This window comes from Triturus cristatus, chromosome 8 (genome assembly GCF_964204655.1).
Source record: "Triturus cristatus chromosome 8, aTriCri1.1, whole genome shotgun sequence".
In the NCBI taxonomy this organism is placed as follows: domain Eukaryota; kingdom Metazoa; phylum Chordata; class Amphibia; order Caudata; family Salamandridae; genus Triturus; species Triturus cristatus.
In genome coordinates this window covers 58647613-58661808 of record NC_140591.1, presented here as the reverse complement: position 1 = coordinate 58661808, position 14196 = coordinate 58647613, and the positions used below count along the sequence as shown (strand labels likewise).

The following is a 14196-nucleotide window of genomic DNA, read 5'->3' as shown; positions in this document are numbered from 1 at the left end:
TTCCTTACGGGAGAGAGACATTTCTAAAATGAGGACACACATTCAAGAGGTTAAATATATATCAAACAATAACATTGTGTTTAAATAATAAATCAATCAATTGGACGTGAATGCAGAAACCAGTGGCAGCAGCGTGCCCTGTGTAGATACAGGGGTCGTACCCCATTTCCCCCTCCGGCCCCACGTACAAAAGCCCCAAAGTAAAGCAAAGCGTTGGGGTCGGACGCGGCCCACCTACTGCTCAGTTCAACGATTACTTCCGGTGCGTCCGGGAAGTCAGGCCCGAGCAATAGGACTATCATTTCCGGAGGCGGGCCTTTTTTGGACCAATCGATGGGGGCTTCGTTCGTCCATCGTCCTGCCAATTAATGTATTCTAGCTCTCCGATTGGCTGTTTGACCATGCTTTAACTTTTTGAAGTGATACAGAGAAGAGAGCTGGGTAGAAGCCGCTGTGCAGGGTTTACATTTCCAGACTCGGGGCTTGGAAGGTAAGTGGTGCTTCTGGGCCCCTTTGCCGTGGGAGGCTGGTCGGCATTCATGAACGTGAGCAGGATTCACGTCGAGACGCCGATTATTGGCAAGACGGGGTGATAGTGCTGCGAGCGTTACAATTGCGGTCTGAACACAGCGCTGCGAGTGCCCTCATTGCTGTCAAGTAGCCCCCGTGTCATGTATGACCTATACACCGAGCTCTTGATCCGCTTTTAGCTTGTGTTGTTGTCTCTAATTGTAATGTTAAAAGTGACACTACAAGTCCCAGAATGCACTTGTTGGGCAAGAAGCAGGCACTCGCTGAAGGATGCATACTTGACGTCTGATGGGTGGGCAGCTGTGCTGGTGTATACAGCCGCCTAACCATGGCGTAGTGTTGAGTATTCCTAGTGTGGTAGTGCGCTGCCATTTCAGACAACCCATTTTCAATAAAAATGACCATTACATTTTCACCGAAATATGGTTTTATTGCACACACGATAATTTGTGCAAACTTCATCAATAGTAAGTAAGTAATTTATTATGCATAATTAATTAAAATCATTGCATATGGTAGTCGTACAAAAAAAAAACACAATTTCTTAGTAATATAACATCTGTACATTTAAATTAAAAGAAATACTTTTCTAAAAATCAGAGAATATTATACAATTTTAAAAAGAGGAAAGGTTAATATTCTTAAAACGTGCAAGTAAGAGGAATTTGCAAATCATCCGAAGACTAATCATCAATAGTGTGTTGTGTTTTGATTGTTTTCAATTATTTGTTTCCACACTTCAGAATCACAAAGCAATGTGCTTCATTTGTACTAATTCTGATATATTCTGAAACATCAGCACAGAATTTTTTTTGTATGTGTGCTAGGGAAAAAAAGCCTACAGCCTTTCCTCTTAAATGGATACTCAGCAAGATTGTCACACACATTCTCTCACTTTGAAGTCAGAAAAAAGTAAACGCCAAGCTCCCCCAGAAGAGTGAGCTTGACATTTGACCTTTGTCTTTGAATGCACAGCAAATGTGACAAGATAAGAACAAGATTTAAAGACCTGTTTACAGAAAGCGAGCTTGTGGAAGAATACAGTAAACCAGATTTGGGCACCAGGAGGAGAAAACTCAAGCTGGACAGCCTAAAGCAAACAAAGCCAGCAAATAGAAAGCCATAAAATGTGAGTTACAAACCACTAAACAAGCAATGGGCGGAATGCATTTGTAGGTCAGCTTTCTGAATGTCCCTATGATGTCTTTAGCAAACTAGATAGCTGTACTGTCTGGTAGGCTTCGACCTAAAAAGAACAACGTCCACACTGATTTAAAATTGCCCTTCACCCACACTGAAACACAATCCTGGATACATCATAAGATTGTCTGTTAGACTGTGGCTCATTTAATGATATTAGGCTGAAATACAGTATCCAAACCTTTGTACGTTTGCTCAGCTATCTGGGAGCCTAATACTGCCCCTGACACCAATTGAACCTTAAATCAAATGACTAGTTATGCGCGTTCTAAAAGCCACAGGAATAGAACTATGTCTTGTCATAGCCAAAACAAAATGCAAACCCAAAGCTATATACTCTGAGCTGAAATGCACCCTTAAAGCAATCCATCTATTTAATGTATTATATGGCTGAAATTGGAAATATTAATTTTGCAATTCAGTGAACATTCACGTGAAAAGCAGCTTAGTATCTGTTTTCATGGCGTCATGTTTCCACTACATAATCCATTGGTGTTTTCCATGTCAAAAAGTTATTTTGATTGGATTTGGGAACCTATAAATGTTGTTGGTTGAATTTTGTGGCCCTATAACGGCCTGCAACACATTTCTGTACAGTAACGGGCAGAGGGTGATGAGTGCAGTGAGTCCTATGTTGTATGGCTTTTGAAGTTGTGCTGGGCTGTCCTCACCATTTTTGACAGTACAACCATTTAGCATGTTACTGCATGCACGCATACTAAATGTATGAAAAGGGCCATGGAATTATGCGGCAGGGGAGGAAATAGACTTCAAGGTTTACCAAATAATGCAGCACATTTGATGGTTGTGTTACTTTATTATTTTGTCACTTTTTTCACATGCTAGAACTGTATGGGCAAAGGTTTCCCCTCGGGGCCAGCTCAACACCCAAATACAGCAATAATCGACCAAAGAGTGAACAGTCAAACTTTGTAAAGTATCTTACACTTAGCACCAACAAGGTTAGCTTTGTTTTTAATAACTTTTGATCAGCCTGAGCTAGAAACTTTTTTTTTTTTATACTAAAATCTGCAGGTTATGCAGCAAATGGATTATGCGGTAAATCCATAATTCCAGTGCGACCATATATGATTACCAAGCAGTCCTATCCTATGTTCGGGAATGAGGCCCAACCTGTCTTGGAGAATTTTAGGTGATGTGTAATGGCCCAAATTGGGTCTGACTGTGTAGAAGTATGATATGCCATTGTTAATTCTGCAGTTACTGAAGGCAGGATTGCAGATTTAGAGGACACCTGACAAGTCCTGGCATGGATTCTGGGATGGGGAGTGACCTATTTCAGCGGATCTTTGGAATTGCTCCTACAAGTGTGTTGTAGTGCGAGCTAGAAAATGATAATTTTGTTTATTGAGGCGTTCTGCGTTGGAGAATGCGTAAGGTCGTCCATTAATGGGTATATGTGGGGCAGTTTGAAATGTCAGATTAAGGGTGAGTGTTGAAAGATCGGAATGAGAGCACCATTTGAGTATGTTGTGCATGTGTGTAGCTGGCACATGCTGGCTTTTTAGGTCTCGCCTGAGCCAGCGCATGTGCTGCTCTGGCAAGACATTTAATGAGTGGGCTTTTCAAAGTCCCACCACATGCTTTTGCTGGCCTCAATCTTGCTGTTACGCGCGCTTACGAGCAGAGGCGCCATCTGGCTTTCCTCGCCATGCTCATTAAGCGCATCGCTCGCAGCGCGCGATAGCGATCAGTTTCGTGGCCAATCCCCCCCCCCCCCTTTTTTTCCCATTTTATGAAAAAGCAGAATGTTGGTCTTTCAGCTACGTTAGTCGAATACAGATGACACCAACATGCATTGTTATTTGTTCTTTTGCGTTCCGTATAACGCAAACTCGACCCCCAGGTATCAGCGCGCTTTACATGAGCACTAGTTGCATGACAGAAAGACACATTCAATTTTATGCACTGGGAGATTGAGTGATTTACCCAGGATTACAGGAAGGTTGAGCCTCAGTCAGAGTCAAACCCGGTTCCCCAGCATCAAAGTCGGCCGCTCAGACTTGGGGACAAATATTGGCCAGTGGCCAAATTAGGAATCGCACTCCTAGTAATTCTGTTTCTAAACATACGCTTGAGGCTTCCTTGAACAGGGTCTACAGTATGCGTGTGTGTCTCTATGGATGCCCTTTGCCACGAACTACCACTTATACAGAACCGCTAACCCTTTTCACGTGTAGATCTGGAAATACAGACGTACACTCTGGTGGTATGGCATGTTCATCCGTGAACACAGGCAGTTCTCAATGTCTGTGTTTTATTAATTTTATGATACCGTATACAATGGGATGCTGTCTGATTAAAAGTGCATTCTATACTAAAAATACGTATGGCTGAAAGAGCCGTATAGGAGAGATGTGGCCTTATATGTTCATTGTTGAACCTTTAGTAGTACGGCGAACAATCACGTAGTACGAACAGCTATTAAAAGAAACTCACAAAATCCAGCTATTGTGATTTTTGTTTTGTTGGCGAAATATAAGTACACAAGAAAGTTATTTTTTGGGGAGATACATACTTAGTACATTTGAAGCACTGAGTAAGATTCGTCTTCATAATTTCCACAAAATAACAAGCGCGGTGGGGGTGGGGGGATGTGCTCTGAGTGTGTTTGAATGAGGGGACCTGTATAATTCTGTGCCGTACATGGTCAAACCCTGAGGAAAAAAAACACAAAGGCGGTTGTAGGTCAGACCTCTTCATGAAATGGACATCTATAGTGCGCTCCGTATCCATGCACAGAGCACGGGGCCGACCTCAGGTTTGTTCTACAAACTCATCACCTTTCATTAAAATGACATATCTTGAACTCTTCTACTCGACATTGCACTGTGTTGTACAACTAAGAGTAGGACGAAAAGAGAGCGTACGTTTCCCCCTCAGAACCGCTCAGTTTTGCGCAGGTAGGTTTCTCTCAGCAAGGTATCTTTCTTGGGTGTAACTTTACATTAAAACAAGATTGATTTATTTTGCGGAAAAGCTGGTCGTGTTCTTGGCTCTGTCTGCGTACGTAAACAGAGCTCTGGATGCCTTTTAAGCATCTTATTTGCTAAAATATCCAGTTCTCAGGTTTTGTGGACAAGACTGATCCGTATCAATGTCTGCCTCGCAGTTACTTCACTCTAAGCAGGAAGCAAGATGCATAATAAAGCACATGTGCAAGAAAACAATATGGAAACCCTTAAAAGCAGCCCTCAGCAGACGTTTTGAAATGAATACTATTGCCTGTCATCTTGAGTAAAGAGGGGTAAAATATGAACTGAAGACACGATGGAAAATGAATGATATTTTCAATATTCTGGCAGCCAGAGCTTTTGATAAACTGGGGCCCCCACATTTTCTCTTTTAGGAGTCCCTAAAGCTTCACAAATCAATCCCTCCTCCTCGAGCCGCACCTACTATTTACATGGGATATAATGGAAAATTGGTTACATGTTTACTATATTTCTTTGGTCCGCTGGGTAACGATAGTTTAATAACCCAATCTGGAATGCATAAAATGGTAGACTTAATAAAATGGGAGCTCTTTCAATGTTTTTTTAAAGACTGCCATTCATTTGTGATTGACACGGTGAATACAGCATCTTGGAATGAAGATATATGTTGAAACCATTAGTTAACCAGACCCGCCTTTCTTTGATGATTTTCTAAAGCCCTCCTTGATATAGAACATATATTGTGTTGTTAAACAATTAATTTAGTTTACTCGCAAACGAAAATAAAAACACTTGGTTGTAGCTTCTTCTTGTTACCGCTTCGTCTCTTAAGTTTTTCAATTTTGAAAACTAGCACTTTTTGTAATGCTTTCTGCAAACTAGCCCATGTAAAGGCCATATTAAGTTTCTATCTTTTTTTTATGTTTCATTTCACAAGTTGAACGCTTTCAAATAGGCATGCGAGATTCTTTGCCTGCATTGTATTGATCCTTCGCCAATAAGGGGAGACTTGGAATCTGCTGAGTGAGCCCGGGGCCTCCTTGCTTAGTCCAGTGGAAGGCCTTCAGAATTGCACAGACACAAATTGTCTGCCATTTAAAACCCCTTGAACAACCTCTTAAAACCACGACCGCCAACGCGCAAGGCCAACACTTTACAATACCAGTCTGAACCTCACTGGCCACAAGGAATTCGGAACCATGCAAGACTTTAGGGATGTATGATGTTACAATGCATGCTTTTACAACGCATGCTGTTACAACGAAATTTTTAAAACGCAAATGCAGTGACAACGCAAGTCTTTACATCGACTTGCACTAGATGGCGTGCTAACATTAAAAAAGTGTAATTTACTATTCTAACTCCAGTCCACGTAACAGTAGGGAAGGTGTTTGGATAGTAAACTACACTATTTTTAATGTTAGCACGCCATCTAGTGCAAGTCGATGTAAAGACTTGCGTTGTAATGGCATGCGTTGTCAATGCATTTGCGTTGTAACAGTTTCGTTGTAATGGCAGTGCGTTGTAAAAGTTGCGTTGTAAAGGTTGTTCCCCAGACTTTAGGCTTTATTGTGCCTTCTGGGCTCACCTTCTCAAATTTGTGTCCAGAACCAGGTACAACAAGCATTGGCATAGCCAGAAGGTCTCGCCTTTGGGACCTTATAAGTTTTTAACCATGCAACAGTTAATGTTGTTGCACCAAGGATACTGTGCTGCATAACTAAATACTTATAAGGTCCCAAAAGCGAGACCTATGCTTGTTTAAACAGCCTTCCGAATTAGAGGAAGGTGTGAGCAGATCAAACGTTCAGGCTTGGCTGGTATCGACAATGGCAGAGTAAATGGAGGGGGGGGGGGCGGTAGGGAGAATCAGAGTTTTTTTCAATCATTTTTTGAAAGTCCTGTACGCCTCTATGTAACACCAACAATGCTTCACAGGGGTAAACTGTTTCTTCGCATTAATAAAAATGAATCCAGAGTTATTCCATTTTTGTTGTATGTATTTCCAGGGTTCTCATCAGGTTAGCATGACAGCTCAAATTGTTACTGTGTGCCGGCCTCTAGCAGCATCTTTGCTTTGTCATATAATTATAAATCATTGTTAGCTGTGCAGAGTAACATGTGCATGTCTACTTCTGTGGAAGTTGGCAGTGCCAAATGGTTTCCAACATTGAGTCAGAAGAGGCTGTGAGGCTGGTAACCAGCTGGTTTTGCCTATATGGGGACCCAGACTGTGCAAGGCCCCGCGCATTAAGCAGATTGCCTTGCAACTGGTTTGGTGAGCATGGAAATGGGAAATAGAGTGCTGGGGTGATGTCTCTGCATCCACCCTGGAGTATGTGCTTAGTTACATATTTTGAACCTACTTGAATCAATGTAGGATCTTTGCCGCAAGGTGGGTGAGTATTCATGAAATGCTTACTACGTGCCCATGGGAGGAGGCAGCGAAAAAGACTGTCTCAGTGTTTTCAATTTGAACTGTGCTCCAATTACTACGCTTATTTGGGACGCAGGAGCTATGGTTGTCTTGAGGAAAATGCCAGTGTGGCTGAACTTCTCATTGAGAAGCTTATAATCTTAAACTGCACTGTTTAAAAACAACTACTGTCTGCAGTACCTGTTCAAAATTAAATTCACAGTGCTCTACCAAGCCCCTCAATCTGTGATGTTGGAAGTGAGAGGCAGTAAGTAAGTACAGGAATTTGGCGAGGTTATCAATCCTCTTTAAATGTTTGTAAAAGCCTGTTGCTGCAATTCACCAAAATTCTAAGTTATTGGAAGTGTTTTTTTTCTTCTAAGACCTAATTGATCATTAAATCGATAAGTGCCCCTTCCTCACTCTGAAGTAGACAAGTTGATCTCACAAGACATTGCTGTCTTTCTTGAAATATCAATTTTTCTCCAGGATTGAACTAATGGAGGGAATTTGGGTTCTTTCTCCAAGAAAGCTACGCCAGTTTGAGAGTAGACCGGTGTATACCTGTAGCAGCGACATGGGACAGGAGGTACCCTGCGTAAAGAAGCTAGCCTGGTCATCTCTGTTCTCCTCACCGAAATAAAGCTTCCCACCGAACCAAGTGCTGGCTTGCTGGGCATCACCCCCGCTGCATGACAACCTTGATGAGAGATTGTGTGGGACTGGATCATTCACAATGGGAACATTCTATGAATTTATCGGGCTCAGGTTGTGCCCAAAGTTTAACTCCTTTTGATGAGAAATGGGATTCGTAAGCCAGATGTTAACGATTCTGTTCCTTGCTTGGCATCAAATTCTCTGTGCCTTGGAGGACGTTTGTGCAAAAGTGGCTGATAGAAAAGAATGCCAAAATGGGCAGTGATGCTTAGGGCAGGTAATGGCAGAAGTTGTTGGGGGTGATTGGGGAGGTGTATGTATGCTAACACAGCGTGAACCTTGCTACACAGCACCTGGAAGCGGGCCCTTCTGGCCTGTTGATCCTTTTTATGCTGTACCTTACTATTAATCTGTGGTCCACTGAAGCTAATGTGAAGCAAAAGATAAGAGCCCTGTGTGAATCTGTGACCGTTTAGGTCTGGCCAAATGTTGAGATGGTAGAATGCAAGGGCAGTCAGTATTCATTCTTGTAATCTCCAGTTTATTTTTTCCTATGGAATAAATGTTAGAGGGGGGGGGGGGGAATGGTTAATAATGTATATGTGAGATTGGAGGGCATAGGTAGGTATTCCATGCTGGAAAGTCGTGCTGAGTGTGCCTCTGGGTTTCCTCCGGATGGTTCGAGCTCTGTGTCATGGGATTTCCGGTAGATGATCTAGAGTGTAATACTGCAGCGATCTCTGAAGGGTGATCGAGGACAACAGCAAGAGAGAGTTTATGACAAAGCGTGCTGTGGCTTATTACTGAGTGAAATGCATATGTTCAAGAAGTTGTTGCATCAGCTCTGGTATTAACATCTGAAGATTGTGGCAAGTGGTCACACCCTGTTGGGCAGTTTTACTGGACATCAGTAAATGGGAGCTGCAAATTGACGTGACCCGTAGACCACCACGGAACCTCGTCTGTACGTAGACCGAGCCCCATCATAGTTGCCGGCTGGTGAGCGCTTTTCATCATTGTCTTTGTTGGTTCTTTTACAGTAAAGAAATAGCATGCGCGTAATATGATTAAACAAAACGTGTAGGGTAAGATTAATTTAGAATTTCATTAGTAGGAGGCAAACTACCAGGCGTATTTGATCTTTTTTTCCCTACCACACATAAACCATATACTCCACGTACAGTCTAGTGTTGTAATCCTGGGATAGCTCGTTCTTCCGTGTCATGTCTCTGGTTACTTGTGTGTTGTTGAATCACCTTACGATAGTTTTGGCTTCGTGGTAATTGTTTCATGACATACCCTTTGTCATTGACATGGTTGCGGGGTCAAAGGGAAGCAGGCAGTAATACTTGGAATGTGGTACATAGAAGAAAGGCTGAGTTATAGAAAGCGTTTAGTAGGTTAAGGGGGTAATCTAGTGATTGTTAATGGAGTTGGCACAGACTAGCAGTTTTCAATCCTCTGAGTAACTGAGCCGCACATGATTTTCTTTTTCCCAGCAGCCTGAATCCTCCAGTGCTGAGACTCCAACAGGTTCGCCATGGAGAAGGTGCACTGCCAGGATCACGGTGAGTAATGAGTGGGGGCGGGTGGGCTTGGTGCTGCAGCCAAGTGCGCTGGCATGTCCTTACAGGACGATCCTACTTATTTCAACCTAATATTTCTTACCATCATAATCTCCATGTCCATTGACCAGTGAAACCTGGCCTACTGTGCCAAATGCCAGTGATTGATCCAGTCAATGTATCAAAACTCTGTCCTGATTCCACGACTAGAGACAAACCTAACTGCCTGTCGAGGACCAAAACCGCTTCAGTGTTGCCACTTTCTCCATCAGTATTCTTGCAATATTGAGCCTTGCTATCGACCCATATTATGGGGCAGATGTGGGTTTCAACAGCTGCTGCAGCTGTGATTTGTCATTGTTTTCACCCTAGCAAATCGTCCATTTCTAAATCCGATGGCTTGATTCCAGACAGAAAATCAATCTTCTCATTTGTTGTGGTCCGGGCCGGCGCTAAGGCGGTGCAACCGGTGCCACTGCACCGGGTGCTGATTTCAGGGTGAGCAGTGTTTGCAAGCTAATTTTGGTTTTAAAAGCCCCTGCTGCTGCATCCCTTGCCTCCGGCAATTTCCAAATGGCAAGATAACTACAGTGATTTAATGTTCTTCCTGGAGAGAGAGATTGGAGTTTTGTCTAGTTTAGCTTTTGACTGATCATAAAATAGCACAGAGGTTTAATATGCCTGCTGCAAAAATAAGTGCACAATGCAGATCACAAAGTGTATACCATATAAATAGATGTGGGTTACTGCTTTTCTTAGTGACATCCTTTTGTTACTTGCAGTTTTTAAGTTAAAATCCTAATATAGACCATTGAATTATTAACTGTCACCAAAGAACTGCATGTACAATGCAAAGTACAGATTAGAGCCTAGATTAATGTAGCAAAAAGGATTCATTTGGGTAGAATCGATTCTTATTATTAAAGAGAAGCCTCCATTATGGTGCTCCATTTTCAATTCAAAGTTTTTTTTCTCCAGACCAAACACTCTTAAACTATACTGCCTAACATTATAGATGACCTGTCACTCCTGCACGTGGCAGTCCACTGGGTTATGTAATCTTTCCTATAGGCTGATCTAAACACACATGATTGATTGGAGCACTTTGTACAACACCCTACACTGGTAAGAGTGACGCTATATAACTACATGCATCTGAAAGAGAGTGGTTATGGAGACTTGAGGGGCACTTTTAAAGGTGGTGGTGGTGGTGAGGGAATCCGTGGTGGGAGAGGTTAAACCTCCACCATGGATTGGGGGGGGGGGCACCAACAGACATTGTCACACCGGGCGCCACCAGATTGTGATCAATCTAATCCAAATTTGGGAACTAAACATGGAATGTGTTGGAGTGTCCAGCTCGAACAGTGAGGAGGAATCGAAGGCTGCATTAAGTTTAGCAGCCTCAGAAATACTGCCCCAAGTGCTCGCTACTTTTGCTGTGAAGGTTGATGTAGCATCATCAGAACTTTGGTTACACGATGAAGAGTCCGCAGACATAGGGGTTAGCAACCAAGCTGTTGGTTCTTTGCTTTGTCACAACATCTCTGCATGTGTTTGATAACTTAAGGGCGAAGTTTAAAAAACTATTCATGCTAATTGCAATGAGGCCATGGTCCTCAGATCTGGATTGTTTGAAATGTAATACCAATTTGTTTTGGGAAGATTCCCTCACCTTGAAATCGAAGAGCATGCACTGGCTCTCAAAATAAAAAAACAAGTTAAATCTCTGGATTTAAAAAGACTGATTTGCATATAGCTGTGTCTGAACTGGGGTGGCGAAGTGAGCTAAAGAAGGATGATGGATTTAACCTAGATCTGTGACTGGGGATGAGTGTCTGAAAAGTGTCAGCACTCTGTCCATCATCTCCTTGTTTGCTATGTAAAGAAGATAGTCTGCCAGTATTTCACTTGAGTTGTTGACTACAGTTTGATCTGCGCTCTCTTCATAAATTTAATAAGAAACTATGGACTACTAGAATTTGAGAAGATATTTTTCTGTTTTCTTTCATAAAGCTGCATGCATGTGGGATGCTCCAATCCTATTCGGTCTCTTTTTTTTGTTTTCATACGCTATAGGATCGCTTTGCCTTTTGAAGACTGGGGTTCGTGATGGGCCGAACAAAGGCAAGAGCTTCTACGTCTGCGCTGCAAAGGGCGAGTCTCCCTGTGGATTTACACGGCCTGTCGAGTATGTCCTCATCATGAAGCCCATTATTACTTGTTTAATGTACTTAATTTGCGTAATATTGTCCGATGTGTTTCACATTATTTCATGCATTGAGAGCTACAAATGGCCAACTCGATTGGTGTATTGGGGTCCCTGATCACCATGATAGACCAGTTTCAGTAGAGGTCATTCAGGCAGGCTGTTTGCCTACATTTTAATCTTTTAGTACCTCCTACAAGGTTTTCGGGATATCTACTTCCCACTAGTTCTTCTAAGGCATAAAATTAACCCAACTATAGCTATTAATTGGGGTTGGAGTTCAAACCCCCCCCCCCCCCCCAGCTTCCTCTAGCCTGAATCAGATCTGAACAAAATGTACATGTCAAAAGTCCCAGTTGGTTGATGGAGTGGCAGTGTAACCATGCCATCCCTTTCCTAATGGGCATTTTCCCACTGGCATGTTGGGTGCTCGCAGGTGGCAACCTGGTTGAGCCCAGCAAGGGAAATGAATAAACTGGCTCACTCAGATCTGCAAAAGAACATTATTATTGATGTACCCCCCTTCTGGATGGTTCACAAGTGTGGCAAAGCAGTATTGAAAGGTCTAAAAACCCGAGGAGTGCAAAAAGGGTATAGAGAAGAGCCAACTTGTACTCAGCAGTCCCAGCTAGATTGTATCCGTTGCCAGTAAGATACCATCCATTGGTATTCCCCAAGATGCCTGCTAGATGCCATCCATTGGTATTCCCTAGGGTGCCTGCTAGATGCCATCCATTGGCACTTCCTAGGGTGCCTGCTAGAAGCCATCCATTGGCATTCCCTAGGGTGCCTGCTAGAAGCCATCCATTGGCATACCTAGAGGTCCAGTGCACCAGTATTTTTGAAGGTGCCAGCTATATGCTGCCCATCATCGCCAGAGATGCCAGCTGGATGCCCTGATCAGTCTTTTGCAGCGCGCATTACGTTTTAGGATTGGTGCTGCACTCGTCCCATAATTTGACCTAACAGTATCCGGTTTTAGGTTCCATGGATGCCCAGTTCCAGTCCTTCTTTGCAGACAGGGAGGAAATCACCCCTTCATCTCAATTCAGTCATTCTGTTATGATTGGTAAATGTGCCCCAAGATAGGCTTAGGTAGTCACCCAACTTTTCACCTATATTTCTCCTGTCATTACACTACATAACGGGTTTTGGTACTGACCTTTTGCCTAGTTAAGGTACTGCATTAATGTTGTGTGGTTTTCTCCGAAAACTAGCTTCATTTATTATGCACGAATATTCTTGGAATCACAGCAGGACCACCATCTTCTGCATTATAACTATGTATAAGGGTCATCCCTTTAGTCATCAGTCATCCTCGGCCGACATGACACAGCAAGGTAGAACCCCTGAGCGTACCTTTTGGGTATATAAACACCGTATCTTTGCTGAGGCAGGCAGAGGAGAAAGACTTCCATGCTGAGACACAGCTCACAGTGGTCTGACATCCCTTGCGAGGTGTCCATCTCGAGACCAAGACTGGGTCCCACGGTCTCTCACTTCAGGTAATGGGGTTGGCTTCATGCTAGGGGGATTCGTGGCTGTACGCCTACATACATGTTAGGTACACGAGTACATCTAGTTAGGGTTGCATCGTAGGAGTACGCATTATTGTAATGTATTTATATACCTGCCTATATTCATTGTTTTGGCACTATGGTAGGAATCTACCATCCACTTACTCTGTTGGTGCTTATAATCATTTATTTCTGTTTCTGTCTAATGGTTCTTTCAGCACACCTATTTAACACTAGGATGACGCTGGCTTAATAAATGCTTATTGAAAATGCCCCCACCGTTTATTCTGTGCATCTCTCTCTGAGACAAAGTGAGCATGAGTTACTGAGCGAAAAGTACTGTACTGTTTCCATGATCCCTGGTGGCACAGAGTTGTGATGTTCGATAGTTGCCAAGAACTAGTCTCTCCTAGGTAATAGTAGTCTACAGTGGCACTGTGAGCTAGTTGGTATACAGGCGAACATACCCGGCGGGGGTGTCTGGACCCCAATCCCACAGTTTGTTGTCTAAACGTGCAGATCCTATAAAAAAAATAGGAACTACACAGCAATTCACCTCTCAACTACGGATAATTATCATGGAAACCTTATTTGCTCCATTGTTGGCCTCTCTGATGCTTTCACATCTAGCATGTGGTTTAGTCTCCATGTCCATTTTTGTTTGTCACTGACCAACATCTTATAACCTGTGATAATCACCAGGGAATCTGTGGTAATGATGTGATTGGTTTTAGACTAATTAGTGAGACATGCTAATGTCCTTCTTTGTGTCTTTCAGCATTCCATCCTCTCACTGCCTTCAGCACGGGAGCTTCCTTGTGGAGCTTCAGGCGTTGGTCAAGCAGCCAGAACGAGGAGACTACAAGTAAGTGGTAAACTGCTGGTCTTTTGTGTGGGTCTCAGGGGGTCAAAGGTACATGGTGGGTTCCCAGTCCCCTCGGGATGCACATTCGCCGCCCCTCCCCCCCCCCCCCCCCTCTCATTGTGATGAACTGCACTTAGTCATAATATATGCAGGAGGTATTTTGGCATGCACTTTGATTAAAGTATTCTCTGCCTCCAGATGAAGGATCTTGTATTTCTCTCCTTCCCCAGCTCCCCTGCGCGATGCCACATTAGGCAAGAAGCCTCTTTATGTGAGAGC

General features: G+C 43.1%; 1 protein-coding gene across 4 annotated transcripts in view; it reads left to right on the top strand.

Moving 5' to 3' along the window:
- The first annotated feature begins 389 nt into the window (after positions 1-389).
- TTF2 (transcription termination factor 2) overlaps positions 390-14196 on the top strand; it is a 186546-nt gene continuing 172739 nt past the window's right edge. Inside the window, exons 1-4 of one of the 4 annotated variants that reach the window (XM_085620975.1) lie at positions 390-490; positions 9261-9329; positions 11406-11517; positions 13831-13917. In XM_085620975.1, coding sequence (XP_085477101.1) covers positions 9302-9329; positions 11406-11517; positions 13831-13917 — 227 coding nt within the window. In that variant the 5' untranslated portion in view covers positions 390-490; positions 9261-9301. Of the gene's footprint in view, positions 491-1616; positions 1661-9260; positions 9330-11405; positions 11518-13830; positions 13918-14196 lie in introns of those variants that run through there. The other 3 variants (XM_085620976.1, XM_085620977.1, XM_085620978.1) reach the window with 3 other exon arrangements.